The 21,555-nt window shown below is 46.6% G+C and overlaps 1 protein-coding gene across 2 annotated transcripts; it reads right to left on the reverse strand.

Moving 5' to 3' along the window:
• Positions 1 to 7,151: 7,151 nt before the first annotated feature.
• LOC129510809 (antimicrobial peptide NK-lysin-like) lies at positions 7,152 to 20,784 on the reverse strand. Of its 2 annotated transcripts, none has more exons than XM_055327074.1 (5): positions 20,681 to 20,784; positions 10,109 to 10,215; positions 9,525 to 9,608; positions 8,236 to 8,404; positions 7,152 to 7,318 (listed from the first exon to the last, which is right to left on the reverse strand). In XM_055327074.1, exons 1-5 carry the CDS (start codon positions 20,715 to 20,717, stop codon positions 7,236 to 7,238), a joined length of 480 nt encoding a protein of 159 aa, XP_055183049.1. In that variant the 5' UTR covers positions 20,718 to 20,784; the 3' UTR covers positions 7,152 to 7,235. The 2 variants fall into 2 exon arrangements, with proteins under 2 accessions (XP_055183049.1, XP_055183048.1); XM_055327073.1 differs by lacking the exon at positions 20,681 to 20,784 and adding an exon at positions 10,706 to 11,011.
• Positions 20,785 to 21,555: the final 771 nt, after the last annotated feature.

A 21,555-nucleotide genomic window follows, 5' to 3' on the forward strand; every position in this document is an offset into this window, starting at 1 on the left:
ATTCACAAAAAGGGGTAAAAATAGAAAATAGCTGCACAGGAGTAACATTTCTACATCTACGGGATCCCTGGGTGGCTCAGCGGTTTAGTGCCTGCCTCCGGCTCAGGGTGTGATCCTAGAGTCCCGGGATCGAGTCCCACATCAGGCTCCCTGCATGGAGCAGCCTGCTTCTTCCTCTGCCTATGTCTCTGCTTCTCTCTCTCTCTCTCTCTCTCTCTCTCTCTCTCTCTCTGTCTCTCATCAATAAATAAATAAAATCTTAAAAAAGTTTTTTTTTCTACATCCCACTGGAGTTGAGGTCACATTAAGTCTGAAGCTGTTTCTGAAAAGGTAAGATATAAAGGCTAACACCTAGAGCAACACTCAGAAAATAACTCAAAGAAATGAATAGTGAGAAAATCATTAAGGAAATTAAAAAGCTACATTGGGAAATACTTATCTGATGCAAAAAGAAAGCAGTAAAGGAGGGGTAGAAGGAAAACAAAATGAGACATGTAGAAAACAAAAAGTAAAGTGACAGATGTAAATTCATCTATATCAATAGTAACATTAAATGTATTAAACAATCCAATTAAAGGCAAGGATGGTCAAAATAGATTAGGGAAAAGCAAAACAGGAACCAACTATATATAGAGGGAGATATATTTTAGATTTAAACAGAAGCATATAAAAAAATAAAAAAATAAACAGAAGAATAGGTTGGAAGTACGAAGATGGATAATGACACAGCACACAAGCCTCAAGAAAGCGGGACTGTACCAATAAAAGTCAAAATGGAACTGAAAAGAAGAATTTTACTAGAGATTTTTTAAAAGGACATCTTCTAAGATAAAAGGGTCAATCCATCGGGAAGATACAGCAAGTGTAAACATAGACGCATCTAAACACAGAGCACCAATATACATGAAATGAAAGGTGACAGACAAGAAGGGAGAAATAGAGGATTCAACAGTAATAGTCAAGGACTTCAATATCCAAGCTTCAATAACGGATAGAACAATGAGGCAAAAAAGACAATGAGGAAACAGAAGATTTGAACACCATAAACCAACTAGACTCAGCAGACATCTATAGAACACAATAACCACCAACAAGCAGAGTAGGTATTCTTCTTAACCACACATGGAACATTCTCCAGAACAGACTACAAGCCAGTCCATTAAAAACCTTTAATCAGTTTAAAATGATAGAAATGACACAAAGTATATTTTCCAAACAACAGAATAAAATTAAAAATCAAGGGCACCTGAATGGTGCAGTAGGTTAAGTATCTGACTCTTGATTTTGGCTCAGGTCATGGTCTTGGGGTTGTGAGATCAAGCCATGTTTCAGGCTCTACACAGAGTCTGCTTAGGATTCTCTCTCTCTCTCTCTCTGCCCCTCCTTCCTGCTCTCTCTCTCACTCTCTTGCTCTCTCTCACAAAGAAATAAAATCTTTAAAGAAATCAGGTGGAAAATTAGAAAGTACTTTGAAAGAATAAAAATAAAGACACAGGGGAGCTTGGGTGGCTCAGTCAGTTAAGCAGCTGCTCTGGTCATGATCCAGGGTCCTGGGATTGAGCCCCACATCGGGCTCCCTGCTCAATGAGCAGCCTACTTCTCCTTCTCCATTGCTTGTGCTCTCTTTCTCTCTCTCTCTCTCTCTCTCTCTCTGTTTCTCTCTCAAATAAGTAAAATCTCAAAAAAAAAAAAAAAAGACACAACAGATGAAAACTAAGGGAAGCTTTAAAGCAGCACTTATGGGGAAATCCTGGAATTTATATAATATAGAGGCCTATACTAAAAAAGAAGATCTCAAAGCAGAAGGAAGGAAATAATAAAGATAGACTAGAAATGAATTAAACCAGGGATAGAGAAACATGAAAGAAGACCAATGAACCCCAATTCTGGTTCCTTGAAAAAAAATCAGTGAAAGTGACCATTTTTGTTAAATTTGCTATAAAGAAGAGAGAGAAGACCCAAATAATTATGTTCAGAAATAAAAGAGAGATGTTATGCCTAGCCTTACAAAGAGAAAAATGATTATCCTATAAACAATTGTATGTCATTAAAGTAGACAACTTAAAATGGACACATCTCCGTAAAGATACCATCCACTGAAGCGCAGTGTTCAGCACTAGATTTTACAGCATCAAAATTAAATCACAACTCTCTGGGCTCAGACCTAGTTTGTGGCAACATGGCTAAACACATCAGGGAGGTCAGAATTGTTGGTAAACACAGGACCCCTGGTGATGCCTCCCTCAGCAAAATGGTAGAGAAGATTGAAATATGCCAACATACCAAGTATACTTGCTCATTCTGTGGCAAAACCAAGATGAAAAGATGAGCTGTGGAGGTCTGGCCTTATGGTTCCTGCATGAAAATGAGGATAACTGGGGACGCCTGACCCACAGTAACTTCTGCCGTCACAGTAACATTGGCCATCAGAAGACTGAAACACCAGTAGAAGCTGCACCATTTGAAACATCGCTAGCCTATAATAAACGGGTTAGTTCATGTAACAAAAACAAAAAAAAAAAAACCAAAATTAAGTCATAGCTGAAACTAGGTCTTTCATTGTATTTTATGTGAGTAAAGTTGACTAAGTCACTTGAAGACAGTTTTTGTGAAATTAACATAATATCTATATACACAGAATGCTAAGAGCTCAGTCCTTTAAGCACCCGACTCTTGGATTCAGCTCAGGTCGTGATCTGAGGCTTGTGAGATGGAGACCCACTTCAGGCTCCATGCTAGGTATGGAACCTGCTTAAGATTCTCTCTCTCCCTTACCGCCTCCCCATCCCCCGACTCACATGTACATACACTCTCTGTCTCTCTCTGTCTCTCTCAAAAGGACAAAAGAAACTCATGCTAACAGGCTGCACATCAATATTACAGTAGCCCTTCTACTCATATGAATACCCAAATATGTGGATGAGTTTTGAGAAACTCTGCCTGCCTGCTAACCACCCTGCAAGACCATATGAAGAAAGTGTTCATAAAAGGGGATTTAAACATCTTCACCAAATAGTGCTGGGAAAACTGGAGAGCCACATGGAGAAGAATAAAGGTAGACCCTCATTACCTTCCACCATATACTAAAAGTCACTAGAAGGGGATTAAAGGCCTAAGTGGAATACCCAAACCTACATAAACTATAAAGCTGCATGACAGTGGATTTGGCAATGATTTCTTGGATATGACACCAAAAAATGCAACAAAATGCAATAGAACAAGTGAGACTTCATCAACCGTAAGAACTTTTTTTCTATTAGATTTTATTTATTTATTCATGAGAGACACACAGAAAGAGAGGCAAAGACACAGGCAGTGGGAAAAGCAGGCTCTATGCAGGGAGCCCGATGTGGCACTAGATTCTGGGACTCCGGAATCACGCCTTGAGCCAAAGGCAGGCACTCAACCAATGAGCCACCCAAGCATCCCAAATTTAAGAACTTTTTGCATCAAGCAATACAATTGACAAAACTGAAAAGGCAATTTGTACAATGGGAGAAAATGTTTGCAAATCATCTATCTGATAATGGACAAATATCCAGAATATATTTTTTAAAACTACTATAACTTGGTAATAAAAAATCAAATAACTCAAATTTTTAAAAAGATTTATTTATTCATGAAAAACAGAGAGAGAGAGAGAGAGAGAGAGAGAGAGAGAGAGAAAGAGAAGCAACGATGTAGGCAGAGGGAGAAGCAGGCTCTTTGCAGGAGCCTGATGCGGGACTCAATCCCGGATCCCTGGATCACAACCTGAGTCGAAGGCAGCCACCCAACCGCAGAGCCACATTTGGGCGTCCCCAAATAACTCAATTTTAAAACGGCCAAGGACTTGAATACACACTTCTCCAAAGAAATGTACAAATGGCTAACAAGCATATGAAGAGATGCTCAACATCAGTGATCATTAGAGAAATGCAAGGCAGAGCCACACTGAAAGATCACCCCATACCCATTACAATGGCTGTTAGCAAATAAACAGAAAGTAGTAAGTGTTGGTGAGAATATGGAGGGGTTTGTAAAGTTGTAAAATCATAAAACCACCTGCAAAGCAGTAAGGTAGTCCCTCAAAAATTGAAAGTAGAACTACCAAATGATCCAGCAATCCCACTTCTAGGTATTCATCCAGAAGAACTGAGAGCAGGATCCCAAAGTTATGTTTGCATTCCCATTCACGGCAACACTATTTGCAATAGTCTAGGGGTAAGCAACTAAAATGTCCATGGACAAATGAATAAATAAATAAAATATCACACACGCACCCATCCAACTTTACAAAGGAAATAAATCCTGTCAAATGCCAGAACATGGAGGAACTTTGAGGGCATTATGCTGAGTGAAGTAACCCAAATAGGCAAATACTGTTTCACTTCATTTATATGAGATGTCTAAGGTGGTCAAATTAACAGAAACATCAACTAGAATGGTGGTTTCCAGGCTTTGGAACAGGGGAAAGGAGAGTCACGGCTTAACAATGAGTATGGACTGTCAGGTCTGTAAGATAAAAAGTCCTGAATGTCTGTGGCACAACAATGAGAATATACTCAACACTGCTGAGTAGACATTTAAACATCATTAACAGGGGCAGCCCAGGGGGCTCAGCGGTTTAGCGCTGCCTTCAGCCCAGGGCGTGATCCTGGAGACCCAGGATCGAGTCCCACATCAGGCTCCCTGCATGGAGCCTGCTTCTCCCTCTGCCTGTGCCTCTCTCTCTCTCTCTCTCTCTCTCTCTCTGCGTATCTCTCATGAATAAATAAATAAAATCATTTAAAAAAAAGTAAAAATTATTAAGACTGTAAATTTTGTGTTGTGTGTTTTTTACAATGTAAAGAATAGCGTTCCCTGATAAAGGAGGTAGTAGAGCTCACAACTCAATCACACAAGTGCTTTTCCTTGAGATAAGCAACAAACCTCTCTGTGCAACACAAGTGTCTCTGCATACTTCCTACCTCGTCATGCAGAACACCATGAAGACATGTATTCATGCAATAACATTTAATAAAATTGATAATTTTTGCTAATTGTACAGAGGGGATTTAGGGTGCTAGACATATTTCACGTGATATTAGTAGTATTTGGTATATTGGCAGTTGCTTGAGGTAAGTGATCCTTCACTTGTTCCCTATCCTGACACCAGGATGTAACACAGAGCTGGGACCTTGTCCAGAGGTCTGTGAGAAGGCACTGGAAGGTGAGGAGATGTGGTCTGTAGGTTGGAAAGAGCCCGGGGCTGCCCTGCACAGAAGGGACCTAGGAGCAAAGGCAGAAGGAAGTCTGAAGACGCCCAAGGAGATGGTTGCAGAGCCTGGCCAGGGCTCAGCTGCTTTGCACTAGGATGAGGCTACTCCACATTGACAGGAGCGGGGGGTCATCATTCGCCCCAGCTGGGGTCAGGGAACTAGGAAGTGGCCAGGAGGGAGGGATGTCACATGACACCAGCTGGAAGCCTGGGTTGCCCAGGTGGGTCACAGAGGAAATGTTAGTGAACTGAGAAGGGCCTGGGGGAGAGCAGGAACCCCCAGAGGAGTCTGTATTAGGACTCAAGTGCACGCATGCTCCTCCTGACAGGTGACCACAGCTGGCTTGCGCCCTGCCCTTTACTAGCTGTTACCCCTAAGACTGAGGCCACCTTCTTCTGCTGCCACCTTTAGAAGTCCCTGCTCACCCTCCATCATGCCCTGGACCCTTCCTCTCCCTCCCCAAGGCCTCCCCTGAGGCTGTTCCTCGGGTCTGTCCTACACTGTGGGCCTCGGACCTTTTCCAGGACCATTGTCATCCCCCCGGACACACACCTTATACACAGACCCCACCTCTACTCTCACATGGCCTGCAGCTCTGCCCCACTTGGCTCCAACTCTTGACATGAACCCCTTCATAGAACTGTCGATACCTGCTGACGTCAAACGTATCAAATGAGTATATGTTCTGTGAGAAAATATCTTGCAGCTACGTCTACTTGTATGAGTGGCGTCTACAGTAGGTAACACTTTCTTTCCTCCGTTGTTTGACTATTAATTTGTTATTTAAATATCTGTGAATTCATGGATTTTAATTTACTCAATGGCTTATAATCTGATATTGCCTTACCTATTTTGATGGACTCAGCCCTTCTCAAATGGCTCCAGGTTTCATCACTGGGAGTCCTTGAACTGCTTTTATGACTGAGCCTGGACAAAAGTCCCACTGCTCCTGTTGATGGCCACCATGCCTTTCCCTCTCCATGCAATGATCTCCAGTCAGGTATTCATGTCCATTCTCACTCATGTGATTTGGAACTGCAACCCCTCCCTACTGGAGAGGTGCGCCCTGACTTGACTCATGCTGATCAGGGTAGCCCAAGCTCCTGGAACATACTGCTTGGTTCCACATGGCATCTGCCCCATTCTGATAATGAGAACAAGGAGATATCTGATGGGGCTTCTAGGAAAGAAGTTTCCATCTTCTTCCAAAGGAGCCACTGGAACAGAGGATACCAAAGAACTCTCTTTTCCTCCTGATGACATAGTGCAAAATGTAAAGGGTGGACTTGATGCAGCCCCTGCTGCTTCCCAGAAAGAAGCTATCCTGAGAGCAATCTCAGTATGCAGGGGTGGGAGGAATGGAGAGAAAGACAGAGATACAGGACTGAAGCTCTGGTGACACCACAAATTTCTGCAGTCTTCCATGCCTAATGCTCTCATTGGCCTGCTTACCTATTTGAGCCAATAAATTACCTTTTTAATTTAAACCAGAGTGAAGTTTCTGTAGCTAACAATAAAAAGAATCCTAAATAACACATGACTTCAAAACTAGAAAAAAAAAATTGGCTCCCTGCAGAGAGAAGCAGAGGCTGGGTTTCTGCTCCTATGGACCAAGAGCCCTCTTATCTACAACCCGGTTGTTCTCCCCCACTGGTCTGGGAGCTTCTAGAGGTATATTCACTATATCCCCAGGCTTTGAAGGAGTGTGTGTCTCTAGTGAGGGCTTCATAAGCATCTCATGACTTTATGTGAAAGAGCTGCAAAAGTTGTCTTATCCACCACTATATCCCCAGCTTCTAGAACAGTGTGGGACATGCAATAAACATTCATTGAGTGAGTGCATAAGTCACCCAAGCCTGTCTCCGAGCCCCTCCCCTCCAATCCCCCAAAAGGAACAGAAGCTGTGGCCAAAAGCTTGCAAGACATTTTATTCTCCTGCCAGGGGAAGGCACTGCAAAGAGCTAGCTGAGAGAAACTGGAAGGTCCGTCCTGGATTTAGGAAGGCAGGAGCTGGTGGTGCCTGCTGGAGACTCTGTGCTTCTCCCCAGGGTGGAGTAAGGTCCCAGCTACTTGGTCACCTGGAGTGGGGAGAAGAAACAGCTGTGGCAGGTGTGGGGTCCCTGCAAATGTGCACTAGAGCCACCTGCCCCTGCAGATCACACCCAGAGTTACATCCTGGAACCCAGTCAGGAGCCTGAGGGGGTTTGGGGTTCTGGAGATGGAAACCACAGGCTCCAATGACAGGAAGTGGTGGGGACCTCGCATTACGAGGTGACACTAGATCTGCCAGCATCAAGTCCCAAAGCCTCAGTCAAGGAAAGACTGGCTGCCAGAGCCACTCAGGGGCCCTTCCCTGCCCCGGGGTCCCGCCACCCTGGCCTGATCTGTGGGCGCAGCCTGGGCAGCCCTGGAGGGAGAGGCTGCAGAGCTTCCCTGCCAGCGGGGTTCCCGAGCCCGGCTCTCGGGCCCCGGGTGTCCTGGGCAAGATGGTGCCTGGTTCCTGTTCCCAGGAACCACTGCTGGGCTGGGGACAGGAGTCAGTCAGGGCTCTGACATCTATGATAACCCAGGCTGAGGCCACTTCCTTGGTGGTAACCTCCTTACACATAATCATCTCACTCAATCGTTACTCAAAGAAGAAATCAGGATTATTATCCCCTTCACAGGTAGAGACGCTCAAGTTCACAGGCGTTAAGCTACTTGCTCAAGTGCATGCTGACCAGAGATGGAGCCCTGATGTCACTCAGGCTCAGGCTCTTAGTGAGTATTTCTCAGCCATGTCTAGCTACAGCTCACCTGCCCAACTCCTGCTCAATTTCCACACAGTTCGGGGAGGAATGTGTCTCGTTAAGGGAGCCTGGAGGGACAAGTATGAGCTGCTAATGACTTTCTCTATAACAGATGTATTTCCAAGTTGTTATACCATGTTGCACATGCTTGGGGACATGACCTGGGCCCTCCAGGAATGAGTCTCTGCCGTCACCTCTGTACTCACCTATCTCGGGTCTGCACATCCTGATTTTCACACAGATTTCCTGAGGGGATTTGTCATTCACGATACCCCGGGTGATGTCATTAAGATATTTATTAAATAATGTGTTGCATAACTCGGTGAACACACGCGTCTGGTGACACACCAGGGATGCAGCCTGCTTGATTGCTTCCTGGAGGGGCAGCACCACAGAAAGACAGGAATCCGGTAAGCTCTGCCCCACACAGACCCCTGAAGCCCCCAGCTGCTCCTGGCCATGGGCACCATGGACTGTGGCACGCTGAGAAGAGGCCCTGGTGCCAGGTGGCCATGGAAGCAGAGGCTGGAGAGACCGGGATCAGCCCTCATGCCCAGTCCCAAACCCAGATTCAGGCCTGGCCAGGAGGGGCTCAGGAGACAAGGACAGTTGGCTCTGTCCTGTGTCAGTCCCTGGTGCATCATCACCCCAGGCCCTCTACCTTGTGTGTGGAGCACAGTGCCCCCTGGTGCTAGACCCACAGTCAAGTTCTGCCTACCAAGCCCCCTGGGTCCCAGGCCTGGCAGGGCTCAGGCTCAGGTGGGGTGGGGAAGGTTAGGAGAGAGAGCTGGGAGCCTTGACACATTCCATTTTGCAGTATCGTCTACTGCCATCGCAGGGGAGAGGCTACAGCTGAGTGCCCAGGGCTGAGGGTGGGCCCTGTAGCACCCAGAAGCTGAGCAGGATCAGGGAACAGAAGAGAGGGAGGGAGGAAGGGAGGGAGGGAGGGTGAAAACGAGGCTTCCTGGGAGGAACACATCCACTGGTTCAGCACTTGCTCAGGGCCAGGTGGGGAGCTCAGCACATCCCACCCCTCAGCTCCTTCAAAAAGATTAAGGAAGTGGTTGGGGGATTGACATCCATCCCATTGCACAGAGAAGGAAACTGAGGCTCTGAAAGCATTAGCACTTGGCCCAGCCATGCAGCTAGAAGTGACAGATCTGGGGTTGGTCAGCCCTGACCCAGGTCCCTCCTGGCCTCGCAGAGCTTTCCCGTGGACACGTGCGGTGGGGCTACAGGGGAGAGGGTCCTACCTTCTCAAGGGATAAGTTTCCTTTAACGATGCGTTGGAAACCATGCACACTTCATTCTACATTCATGCTCCCTTTTCAGGAGATCCTCTGAAGTCCCTCCCCAGACACAGACCCACAGATCCCCTGCTGAGAAGCTCTGGCCCAACCAGAGATCAGCCCCTCCCTCAGAGCTGCTCCCCACCCCCAAATCCTTAGTCATGCCCTTGACCACATTCTGGTGATCCCCAACCATAAGGCCTCACCTGTGAGATATCTTGTCCCAGGACTTTTCTCAGTATCTTGATTATAAACTTACAGGGCTTACAGGTGAAGATCATCTGGTCATCCTGTCAGAAAATGACACCCCCTGAGGTGATCTCTCAGCACCTTCAACAGCCCCTGGCAGGGCTCCAGGAAGGGGCTCCTCAGTGCCTCCTAGGCCAGGAGGATCACCTATGATCTTTCCGTCCTTTAGAGCCTGAAGCCAGCTGGCTGGCTCCAGCCCACCGTCCTGCAAGACTTAGCGGGGCTGACACTGCAGAACCTGCCCCACACCCACAGCACCTTACCCACCCCAGCACCTGCTCCTCTACTGGTCTCTGGTCAGATGCAGAGGAGCCACCTGGTGGGAAGGAGCAGCCAGCCAGACCAAGGTACCCCCCACCCACCCAAGGAAGGAATATCCACAAAATCAGCATCTTCAGCCCACACTCCTACCTCCCCTCCCACCAGCACAGGGTGCTGCCCTGCCTAGTGCTCCTAGGGAGGAGACACTGGCCCCAGGGGCAGAGGGGCAGGGAGGGGGGAGAGGTTGCTCAGGGAAATGAGTAGGGAACCAGCTGCTTACCTTGGATGCCTCATGGGCCAGGGCCTCAAAGAAGTGCTCTTCCTGACACATGTCAGTGGTGAATAAGTCATCATGGTCCTCAGGAGTCAGACCAGAAAAGGTCAGACCTGGGGAAGAAACAGCATCAGCATCTGTCCACAGGTGGAAGAGGAGGGAAAGTCAGGACTCCTGGCTGCTGGGGAGCCCAGAAGGTGGCCAGAGCCCCAGACAGGGGTGGGGCTTGGTGAGGAATCCAGGAGGCCTGTCCTCACACTGCCCTGAGGCTTCCCTGACCCAGGCTCTGTGCAAAAGACATGCTCTCAAGATCTTTCTGGAAACAAGGGGAAAGGTTATACACCACCACAACCATTCAAGCAACCCCTTCTTTCTCTCTGTCCCCCCATGTCTCTCTCTCTCTCTCTCTCTCTCTCTCTCACACACACACACACACAAATTTGACCTAAAAGGAACCTTTTCTCAACTCCTCTCTGAGATCTTTCCCTTTTCTTGTTTTCCCCTAGAGATTCAACACAGGTGTCCAGCCCAATCCACTCTCCAAAACTGTCCCTACCCTCAGCTAAGGTGGAGCTGCCAGGATCACGTGGGGAATGTCCTTACCTGGGGTGGCCAGGAGCACCGAGGCGAGGAGCAGGAGGGCCCAGGAGGTCATGGCGAGGCAGCTGCTGAGACACCGTCACACCCCTTTTATGCAGGCTGGACACCTCGCATCTGACCTTGCCGGCTCCTGCTCCTCTTGTAGGCCACCTCTCAGGTCCCTGGGTTTACCACAAACACCACCAGTTTGTGGAGAAGGGGGGGCAGGAGGAGAGGCTCCACACTATCTTCCACCTCCAACCACACACATGCTAGAGCTTTAGATCTGAGTGTGAGGTGGCTGGAGGGCACAGCTGCCATGATGCCCCCACCCTGCCCGGATGTGGTCATGGAAAAGCCATCCTAGCACCTGAGAGCTCACGGAGGCACCTAGGCCATGAGCATCCCATCCCCCACCCCTTCCCCCACCTCCCAAGGGTCTGTGCAGGTGTCCCTCCCCAGCCATCCCCATTTCCCTGCTCTCCCCCAGCCATTTCAGCCCAGTAGCTCTAGCAGACTCCACCAGATTTAAAGACAGGTACTCGGGGCAGATGCTGACAGCTCCTCCCAGCCCTGCCTTCTCGGGTGGGGGACACCCAGCATGAGCTCAAGGACTCCCTGTGTCCCCAGCCCCTCACCAGCCTGCTGGCCAGCACCGTGGAGGCAGGCTCTTCCCTCAGAGCCACCTTCAGCCCGGCCTGTCAGGGCCCTGGGCCACAGGGAGACACAGCCCGTGGGAAGGAGGTGAGTCCTGGACAGGGGTCTAGGCCCAGCTCCCGGGCCCCTGACTCCCCGTCTGTGCACCAAGGTCACGGCCCTCATCCGTAATAACCGTGGCGGCTGCCCACTTAACAGCCAGTATCAGATAAGTAAGAGACCATCGTTTAGGGTAAGTCGGTCCCAGACATTGCGCAGAACATCCTCCTGCTACAGCGTGTGCCCTCCTTACCTGACACCCACATTCAACTGGGCATCCCCTCATTTGTCTGGCGCCTTCACCCACCTCCTTCATGCCTCAGACCAGGACACTGGGTGCAGATAGCAGGGGACCTGACCTCTGCCACCAGGCCTGCGGGGGACACTGCGGGCACCAGAACACGCCTCCCACCTCCGTTGGGGTCTTTCTCCCCCAGCTGCTGAGATGGCACAGCCACCCAGGCAGGACCAGCTGACAGGGTCCCCTCACACCGCTAGTGTGGCTGCATCCCCTTCAGTGTGGCTCTGACGACTGCACCCCCTGCCACCCCGGGTATGCCATCGTGGGCCAACAGCCTTGTTCTCTAAATCACTCTACATTCCTGAGCCTATTCAGAGCCCTGCTCTCCACTCAGCCTCTGCTGAGAAGGGAAGAGTGTGGGGTCCCAGGCAAGCAGGCCTTTGACAAGCTGGGGGCTCTAGAGCAGGGATCTCTGTCTTGGGGCACCTGGGTGGCTCAGTGGTTGAGCATCTGCCTTTGGTTCAGGTCATGATCCCGGAGTCCTAGGATCAAGTTCTACATCAGGCTCCCCACATGGAGCCTGCTTCTCTCTCTGCCTATGTCTCTGCCTTTCTGTGTCTCTCCTGAATAAATAAATACTTTTTTAAAAAAAAGAAGTATTCTCCATCTCTTGGAGCCTCAGTTCTCTTATCTGTTAAATGAGTATAGTGTCATCTGTTCATATGGCTCCCATGTGACACGACTTTGTGCATGAGGAAGCTTTACGGACTGTGCTGTGTTGGCAGAGGGAGGCTGGGGTCTGGGACAGCCTTCTGCAAGGTGGCTTCTGTGAGAGCTGCTCCTGTGGGAGGGTAATAGGTGCATAGGAGGAGAGTATGGCGTTTCCTGTCCTCAGGACAAAATCCCAGGCTAGGACGGTGCCACAGGCCTCCTCCACATGGACTCCTCAGCACCCTTAACACACTAGCGTCTCCTCTGTAGCCCCCAATTTCTCACCCTTTCCTAACCTCATTGGTCACAAAATTTTCTGGTTCAGGAGCTATTAGAGGGATTGAGAGACACTAGCTGACCTTGTCACCGGCTTGGGATATGTGTGCATGAGGCCTGCTGGCCTGGCAGCCTGTGGAGCCTGAGGGGCAGCTGACATGGAGACTTCTCACAGACACCCAGACACAGTCCCCTGCCCCAGACCGTCAGATGAGGTCCTCCTCATACTCACTTTCTTTCTACTCCAAGCGGGCAGAGTGGAGAGCAGGCAAAGCAGCTTTGCTGCACCCCATGATGGGTCAGCTGAGCCAAGGAAGTGGGGTCCCTGACCTCTCCCCAACCCCAGGAGGTCTGATGCACCCACACACTTGCCACACACACACTCACATCACAGGCTTTACACACTCACAGTGACTCACACACTCTGCAAAGCACTAAGTCACAGACCACACACACATGTGCACACTCATTGACCCTAGACACACATACTCCCAAACACTTGCACACGTGCACAGATACCCTCATACCGTCTTTATTCCTGCCCTTTCTGGATGCCACCCACGCCAGACTGAGGAGCATGGAATTTCAGCATTTTAAGTGCTTTTGTTTCCAATGTACTCTTTGTGAAAAATGTTTTAATCAGATAAAAGATACAAATACAACCACCTATCGGTTCATCAATCCGATATAATAATCTGTCAAAGATTTACAAGGATATCCACTTACACTTTTAAATGGATAGTTTTCAAAGTAAGTGTAATTTTATGTATAATTATATACCATAAAATACCTTTTTTAAATTTTTTTATTTATTTATGATAGTCACAGAGAGAGAGAGAGGCAGAGACACAGGCAGAGGGAGAAGCAGGCTCCATGCACCGGGAGCCCGATGTGGGACCCGATCCCGGGTCTCCAGGATCGCACCCTGGGCCAAAGGCAGGCGCCAAACCGCTGCGCCACCCAGGGATCCCCAAAATACCTATTTTAAAACTACTTTTTTTATCTCAACTAAATATCATGAATATCCTTCCATGTCAACCTATGTCGAGCTCCTTCATCACTACCACTGGTTGCTTAATGTTCTACTTTAGGGATGAGCTATAACTGGAGTCATTTGATTCTGAGACTCCTATGTCCACATGAGGCTTTCCCTGGCACAGCGCATGCTGGGAAAAGCCCTCTGACGGCTCCTGCAATAGCCTATGTGAGTAACAGAAATGTCTTCTTCAGATAGGGTGCCTCATGATGAAAGATGGCTGCTGTAGCTCCTCTAGGGCTCAGGGCCTAATCCCAGGTGGGAAAATGGAAAGAGTGAAGCAGGATGGGGTGGCACCTATTTAAGAAAAGCACATTTTCCCAGAAAACTTCAGCTTCCATCTCATGCATAAGCTTCAGTTGCTCCCTGCAGCCACCAAGGGCTATGAGGTAGAAAGCCTCTTGCTGGCCTTTTGTTGTCACTTTGAACAAAACTGGGCTTTTCAGGAAGGATGAGAAGGAACGGGAATCAGGCAGGCCACAGCGGTATGAGCTGCAGGAGGACTTCTTGCTGAAAGGCGTTTGGTAGGAGGACTTGATGGACTTTGTAGCTAATTGGACACAGGAAATAGAGGGGAGAGGAGGCCAAAGTTTTACAATATTTTGGGCCTGGGAGGCCAAGAGCCTGTTGTGAGGCAGGAACAGTAGGAAAAGGAGCTTGTCTGTGAAAAATTACGTTGAGGTGTTGCATTGGGTGCCACTATCTGCGGAACATTCCAGGGCAGGGTTGCCTGTCCTGAACCCAGGCTTGGCTGACTCCAAAGTCTGAGGTTTACCCCAACCTGCACTGTCGCTGAAGGTGGAGCTGTCACCCCTCCCCCAGCCAGCCCCAGCATTGCCTCTCCCTGCTCTCAGCAAGCCCCTGTGCTCTAACCACATGGAGAGACCTTGGTCTAATGTGTGAAGACCACATACATTAATGAAGAGGAAAATCCTCTGGAGGCTGACTCATATCTGCTTTATTGTGGGGATGTGGTAAGACCAGATATTCCAGTAAGTTCTTGCTTGGGGAGCTGAGGGGTTATACGATGAGGTTCCCGGAGTCAGTCACAAGCCTCCACCCAGGTTTCTAAGGTCCCAGTGAAGAGTACCTGGGCAGGTCCTATCTTCTTCCTACTCGTAGAATCCCATGGATGGTGAGTCAAGCCAAGGCCATCCAGGATTTCCTGTCTGAAGCCTACTGCTTTTTATATCTTGAAGAAGGTCTTGGCTTTCTCTAAGGCCATGAAGGAAACCTCTTGTCTTCTTCTAGTTTTATAGTTTTTAACTTTGATATTTAGGCCTATGATTCATCTCAAGTGAGCTAGGTTGAGGTTCCCTAGGTTCAGATCAGAAAAAAGCATTTTCCTTTTCCCACTGAATTGCTCTGGCACACTTTGAACTGGGGGGAGGAGGTGGGGGAGGAGGTACAGAAGCAAACACCAAATATTGCTGAGGATGTGCAGCAACCACTGCTTCTGACATTGTTGGTGGGAATATAAAATGGTCAATCACTTTGAAACTTGGAGTGATGGCTTTTCATAGAGTTAAGCCTTACTTGCCCTATGACACACCGATGCCATGTCTACATTTTTACCCGCACTAAATGAAAACATGTACATACAAAGGTTACACTAGAATGTTCATAGATATATGACCCAGAAATTACACTCCTAGATATATACTCAAAAGAATTGAAAACAGGGATTCAGACAGATATTTGTACATCAGTGTAGGAGCATCATTTGCAATAGCCAAGTGGAAATAATCCAGCTGTCCATCGACAGATTAATGGATAATGAAATGTGGTATATACATGCAATAAAATATTATTCAGCCATAAAAAGAAACAAAGTTCTGACGCATGCTACACATGGATGAAACTGGAAAGCATTATTCTAGGTGAAAAAAGCCAAACATAAAAAGATAAATACTGTGTTATGCCACTTACATGAAATATCTAGAATAGACAAATTCATAGGGACATAGGGACAGGAAGTAGATTAGCGTTACCAGGGGCTGCGGTAGGGGAAATGAGGGAATTATTATTGAATAACTACGGTTTCCATTTGGAGTGATGAAAATTTTTTTGCAAATAAATAGTGGTAATGGCCGTACTACATTTTAAATGTAATCATTGACAATGAATTGTACATTTACAATGGCTAAAATGGCAAATTTTGTTATACATATCTTACCACAAGAAAAAATTCCAAAAAAAGAATATGTTCACAGAAACTTTTATAAAGCTAAAAATTATAAGTACCTCAAATGCCCATCAACAAGGAAATAACTAAACTAATTAAGGTATAGCCATACTATATAATACTACAGGACAATAAAAAGAAATACATTACTGTCCTATGCAAAAAAACAGATGTATCTGAAACACTGAGCAAAAAGACTACATTCTGTATGACACCTTTTATTAGTATGAAGTTCTAGAACAGGCAAAATTCACCTGTGTTGTCAGCAGACAGAACAAGGGGAGGAGGCCAGAGGAGGGGGCAGGCATCAGGGAAGGGGCACAGGGTCGGGGTGGGGGTCACATGCCTAGGTGACGACAACGTTTGTGTCTTATTCAGGCTGGGAATTGCCTGTGGGGTGCGCATCTAGCAAATCTCCTCCAACTCTACAGTGGCTGCTTTTGCATTGCCCTCTATGGACGCCAGACCATGAGCTTATCTCACAAATCTCCAGTTATAAACAATTTCATGGCTTCTAATGAACGTGATCAAATATTTTCCAAATGGATTGTATCAGCTCACACCCCCACCCCAGTACCAGTTCCCTGCACTCTCACCAGCATTATCAGAGTCTTTATTTTGCAAATGCAAGGAAAGAAATTAGCAACCATTTTTAATTTTCACTTACAACTGCAAATTAAGTTCATTATTTTCCTATGTGTTTATTCACTATTAAATTTATTTGGGAGGGGGATCCCTGGGTGGCACAGCGGTTTAGCACCTGCCTTTGGCTCAGGGCGCGATCCTAGAGACCCGGGATCGAATCCCACGTTGGGCTCCCGGTGCATGGAGCCTGCTTCTCCCTATGTCTCTGCCTCTCTCTCTCTCTCTCTCTCTGTATGTGTGTGTGACTATCGTAAATAAATAAATAAATAAAAATTTAAAAAAATTTATTTGGGAGGAAGTGTTTTCTTTTTTTTTTTTTTAATAAATTAATTTTTATTGGTGTTCAATTTACCAACATACAGAATAACACCCAGTGCTCATCCCGTCAAGTGTCCCCCTCCGTGCCCGTCACCCATTCACCCCCACCCCCCGCCGGGAGGAAGTGTTTTCTTATGTCCTTTATCCGATATCTATCAGACTCTACTTTTTTTTCCAATTTGTAGAAATTCTTTAAGGAATAAATATATTAATGGTATGATATATTAGTTTCAAATACCCTATGATCTCACTTACATGTGGAAGCTGAAAAACAAAACCAATGAATAAACAAATGAAAGGCAGAATCAGATCTACAAATACAGGAAACAAACCTCGCTGTTGCCATAGGGGAGCAATCCGGGGAGATGGGCAAAATGATTAAAGGGGAGTGGGAGGTCCAGGCTTCCAGGTATGGAATGAATAAGTCTCAGGAATAAAAGGCACAGCATAGGGAATGTGGTTAGTGGTGTTGTAATAGCGTTCTATGGTGACACTTGGCAGCTGCATTTGTGGGGAGGAGCTTGGCATAACCTATAGACTTGTCAAATCACTATGCTGTACACCTGAAACTAATGTAACATTGTGTATCAACTAAAGAAAAGTAAATAAATAAATATATAAAACTGTACATTTAAGATATTTTATATACTCTTATAATTTATATACCAAAAGTACATATAAAGCATACTTTATAAACTAAATATATACTAACTACAAAGGTAACACCCATGCCTTTGAAATTATGTCACTAACTAAATATTACTTGGTAATTCTCATTTTAAATTTTGTGGGAACTAAAAATTCATAGAAAAAAGTTTATGCCTTTATAGTTGCTTTTCCAAACATGAGCATAGCATGACCTTCTGTTCTTCCAAGTCATCTTTTGATCTCTCAAAAATGTTATAGGAAGAACTTTCAAGCACAGGAACCACGCTCAAGCAGTATGAACTACCCCCAGTGTCTCCCAGGCCAGGCCACAGAGCAGACCTGCCTTCCAAGGAAGGCCCAGCTGCTATAGGAATCCTACCCCATCCCGCACTGGGGGACCTACTGCTTTCGTCATGTGGCCTTTAGCTATAACAAAACAAAGGCAGGGAACCAGAAGAAAGATAATTACAGGCAGAAAAAAGGACGTAAAATTGGAAGATCATCAGCAGAAAGACCCAGCAGAGAAAGCAGAGGATGGTTCCATTTCTCACCTGGAAATGCTACTTTGTTCCACTTACAGTTCATGATCTTGAGCAAATTGAAAAGCCTATATGAATAATAATTTGTGAATGATTTGATAAATTAGTTTTAACCTTAACACTGATCAAAACTTAAAACTACATTAGGAATCCATTGTAAAATTGGGAAAGAATGATGACTTGACACATACAAAAAATGAACTCAGCTGAAGGTTTCCGACCCTCTACACTTCATACTTTTTCAAAATGTGTTTGTGGGGCTATAATACTCTTTATTAAACTGTGTTTTCTTTTACAAACAAAATAATTCTAGGAAAAGTGTTAAGACCTGCCTGGGAACACTATATTACCATTGTTAATTTGAAATTAACACATCAGGGAAATGAGTTAACACCTAGCCATACTGATGTTTGTGCTACCCAAAAAACTACTCCATGCAAGCTTTACGTAATATGAGATTCACTGCTAATGTTACGAGGCAAACTTAAAGAAACATTTTTATCAAGAAAACAAAAACAAACACAAGAATTTTCCATGGCAGCTTACATCTAAAATATAAACGAGAGAAGAAAAAGCAAAACCCAAAGACCTACAGGTGGCTACTGTGGTTAGACTCACTCACCCTTCATGTTTCCCTCCTCCAGCTAAAGAGCTTGAAAAGTTGCACTCATGCTTCCCAGCATTCATTGCAACCTGGGTCTGAGATGCACCCAGGGGGGTTGGGAGGCTGGCCCCAGGACCACCTGTCTGTCCCCTTTTTACTGTTTCTCGGCTAGTAAGCAAAGTCCAGGAAATGTGAGGTTTGGGAGCAGAAGCCATGCCATGGCCAAGAGACTTCTTAAGGGGGCTTTCCAATCCCTTCATGGCAGCTCTGGCTGTGTGTCCTTGAACTCCGAGCTTCAGGGACAACCAAAGAGACAACTATGTGGGCAAGTGCTTACTGCCCTGCGCTGTCCTTGAGGCTCAGGCAGTACCAGCTCCTCTAGCTGCCCTACTTACAGTTTTTCACGACTTGCTTCCTTCTTTTAGGTCCCTTCCTCTTGACATCTTCAGGCTTTTTGGCACTGACTGAGACCACTTTCACGGTCCTGGTCTTCCTCCCGTAAAACAAGGAAGAAGTGGCAGGGAGTCTAATTCACTCTACCAAAAATGAGCATCTCTGTCCTTGCACTGTGCCCTGTGTATCTTTGGGGTACCTTTGGAGCCTGGCAGACACACACACACATGCACACACATTTGTGCTGTTAACCCCATGGTTGAAACCGCCAGGGCTGTGGTCAGCAGGCTGTCACTGTATCTCTGAGTAGATCAGTGTTCGAGGTGACTCAGATTGTCCTGGGAGGCCAAATGTCAGCCTTTCCCACCACTCCCTGTATCCAGCTGGCGTTGGGGCGATAATGCAGCCTCTCAGTGTCCTTCTAGAATTTCTCTCCATTTTCGCCCCAGGAGACCTTGAACCATAGAGCGTTGTCTCCTCTAAGGATCCCTTAGGCAGAAGGGAGAAGAAATGGGTAGGAAATATCAGAAAGGGAGACAGAACATGAGAGACTCCTAACTCTGGGAAATGAACTAGGGGTGGTGGAAGGGGAGGAGGGCCGGGGGTGGGGTTGAATGGGTGACAGGCACTGAGGGGGGCCCTTGGCAGGATGAGCACTGGGTGTTATTCTGTATGTTGGCAAATTGAACACCAATAAAAAATAAATTTATTATTTAAAAAAAAAAGGACCCCTTAGGCAGTAGGGTGATAAACCACTTCCGTTGCCCACATCAGCCCATGGCTCTATTGCTTTTCTCTGGCTGCTGTAGCAATGACCATAAACAGAGAGGCTTAACACAACACCCGTTTAGTGCCTGGCAGTTCCGTAGGTCTCAGGTCTAGGTGGGCTCAACCTGTTCCTCTGCTCGGGGTCTCATAAGACCAAATCAACGTGGTGGCTGCTCACACTTTGGGAATAATCTACTTCCAAGGTCATTCAGGTTGTTGGCAGAACTCAGTTTCACGTGCCTGTAGGGCTGAGTTCCCCTAGACTTACTGGCTGTCAGCTGAGGGTCATTCTCAGCATCAAGAGGCTGCTAACATTCCCCGGCTCATGATCCCTCCAACCTTAAAGCCAGCAAGAGTGGATCAATCTCTCCTTGCTTTGCATCCTCTAAAGATGCAAAGCATCTTCTCATCTCCTATGTCCAACTCCACACATGTGGACTCACAAGCACCCACAACCCATCCTTCTGGTTCTTCCTCCAACTCTGCTTGGATTCCCCACTTCATGACCTGTAGCTGGAGAGGCCCTTCTCTGCTCTGTCATCAACAAATTGTGATTTAAATTTTTGGCCTATATTTATGAATAGCATGAGGAAATTTTTGTTTTACTTGCAAAAAGCACAAGAACACAAATATAACAGCCCCCACCTGCCCGCCTCCCCCCAGTTCTCCACTATTCCATAGTCTCAATCCTCAGGAAAAACTACGGTTAAAACTTGCTTTTTTTATCTTTCCATACAAGCATAGTATATGTGCATTGCTCCACTCTTAATTACAAAAAAGTAAAACATATTCAGGGATGTGCACAAAACAAAATGCACAGCTCAGTTGCTGCCCTGAATGAAGCAACCCAGGCTAAGAACCCTGCCAGCGCCCCAGAAGCCCACTTACCTCCCCTCTCCTCCCCGAAGATGACACAAGCCTGTCCTTAATGATACTCACCTCCTTGCTTGTCTCTATAGAAATCATCTGAGCACATGCTCTTAAACACTGTAGTCCCATTTGCTCTACTGTTGCAATGTAAGTAAATGGAACAAGACGTGCTACATTCTCTGTGTCTGGCTGACTGTGATTAGCATTAATGTGTGAGAGATTCATGCATGTTGTTGGGTGCAGGAGGCATTTGTTCCTTTCATGTTCCTGGGGTTGCCTGTGGGGCAACTCTGCCACTGTGTTAAGTTTCCTTAATTAATCGATTCTCCTACTGATGGATGTTTTGAGCTGGTATCAGTTTTGACCGCCTGATGCACACTCATTATCTTTCTTTTTTTCACCTTTATTAAGATATGGTTAAAGTACACTCACCTGCATGCATTGATAGTGTACAACCTTGACTATCAATGACACTATGGTAGCAGTCAAGAAGGTGGACCTGTTCATCACTTCCTTGTGTCCTTTTGATAAATGAATCGATACATGGTGGATGGATGGACAGATGGATGGCTTGTGGATGGATGGACAGATGATGGATGGATAGATAGATAAAGGGAAGGATTAATAGTGGGTGGATGGATGGATGAAGTTGGTGCCGAATGAAGAAGTGAAGGAAGGAGACCTGAATGATACATGGATTGGTGGGATGCATGGATGGATGGATGACTGGAAAGAGCTCCACATGATATAGCTTCCTCTCACTTTTTGGATGCACCTCCCTGGATACCTTCTAAACTACTTGTTACAGGTACACTTCATGCATCAACTGAGCCCAGGGGCTCCTTCCAGTGCCAGGATAGCCTGCTGACACTGGAACCTGCGTTGGTGGTTGTTGAGAAATGATGGGCACACCTGCTTTGTGTTTTGGATAGAAGCTCATGAAT

The sequence above is a fragment of the Nyctereutes procyonoides genome, unplaced genomic scaffold, assembly GCF_905146905.1.
Source record: "Nyctereutes procyonoides isolate TBG_1078 unplaced genomic scaffold, NYPRO_anot_genome, whole genome shotgun sequence".
In the NCBI taxonomy this organism is placed as follows: Eukaryota; Metazoa; Chordata; class Mammalia; order Carnivora; family Canidae; genus Nyctereutes; species Nyctereutes procyonoides.

What these genes read in the sequence shown, in the direction of transcription:
- LOC129510809 (XM_055327073.1), bottom strand. Translation starts at nt 10,757, where the DNA reads ATGACCTCCTGGGCCCTCCTGCTCCTCGCCTCGGTGCTCCTGGCCACC. An exon ending in GGTGCTCCTGGCCACCCCAG is followed by an intron (nt 10,216 to 10,705) that starts GTAAGGACATTC and finishes TTTCTTCCCCAG; the next exon opens with GTCTGACCTTTTCTGGTCTG. An exon ending in TGGCCCATGAGGCATCCAAG is followed by an intron (nt 9,609 to 10,108) that starts GTAAGCAGCTGG and finishes ATTTTCTGACAG; the next exon opens with GATGACCAGATGATCTTCAC.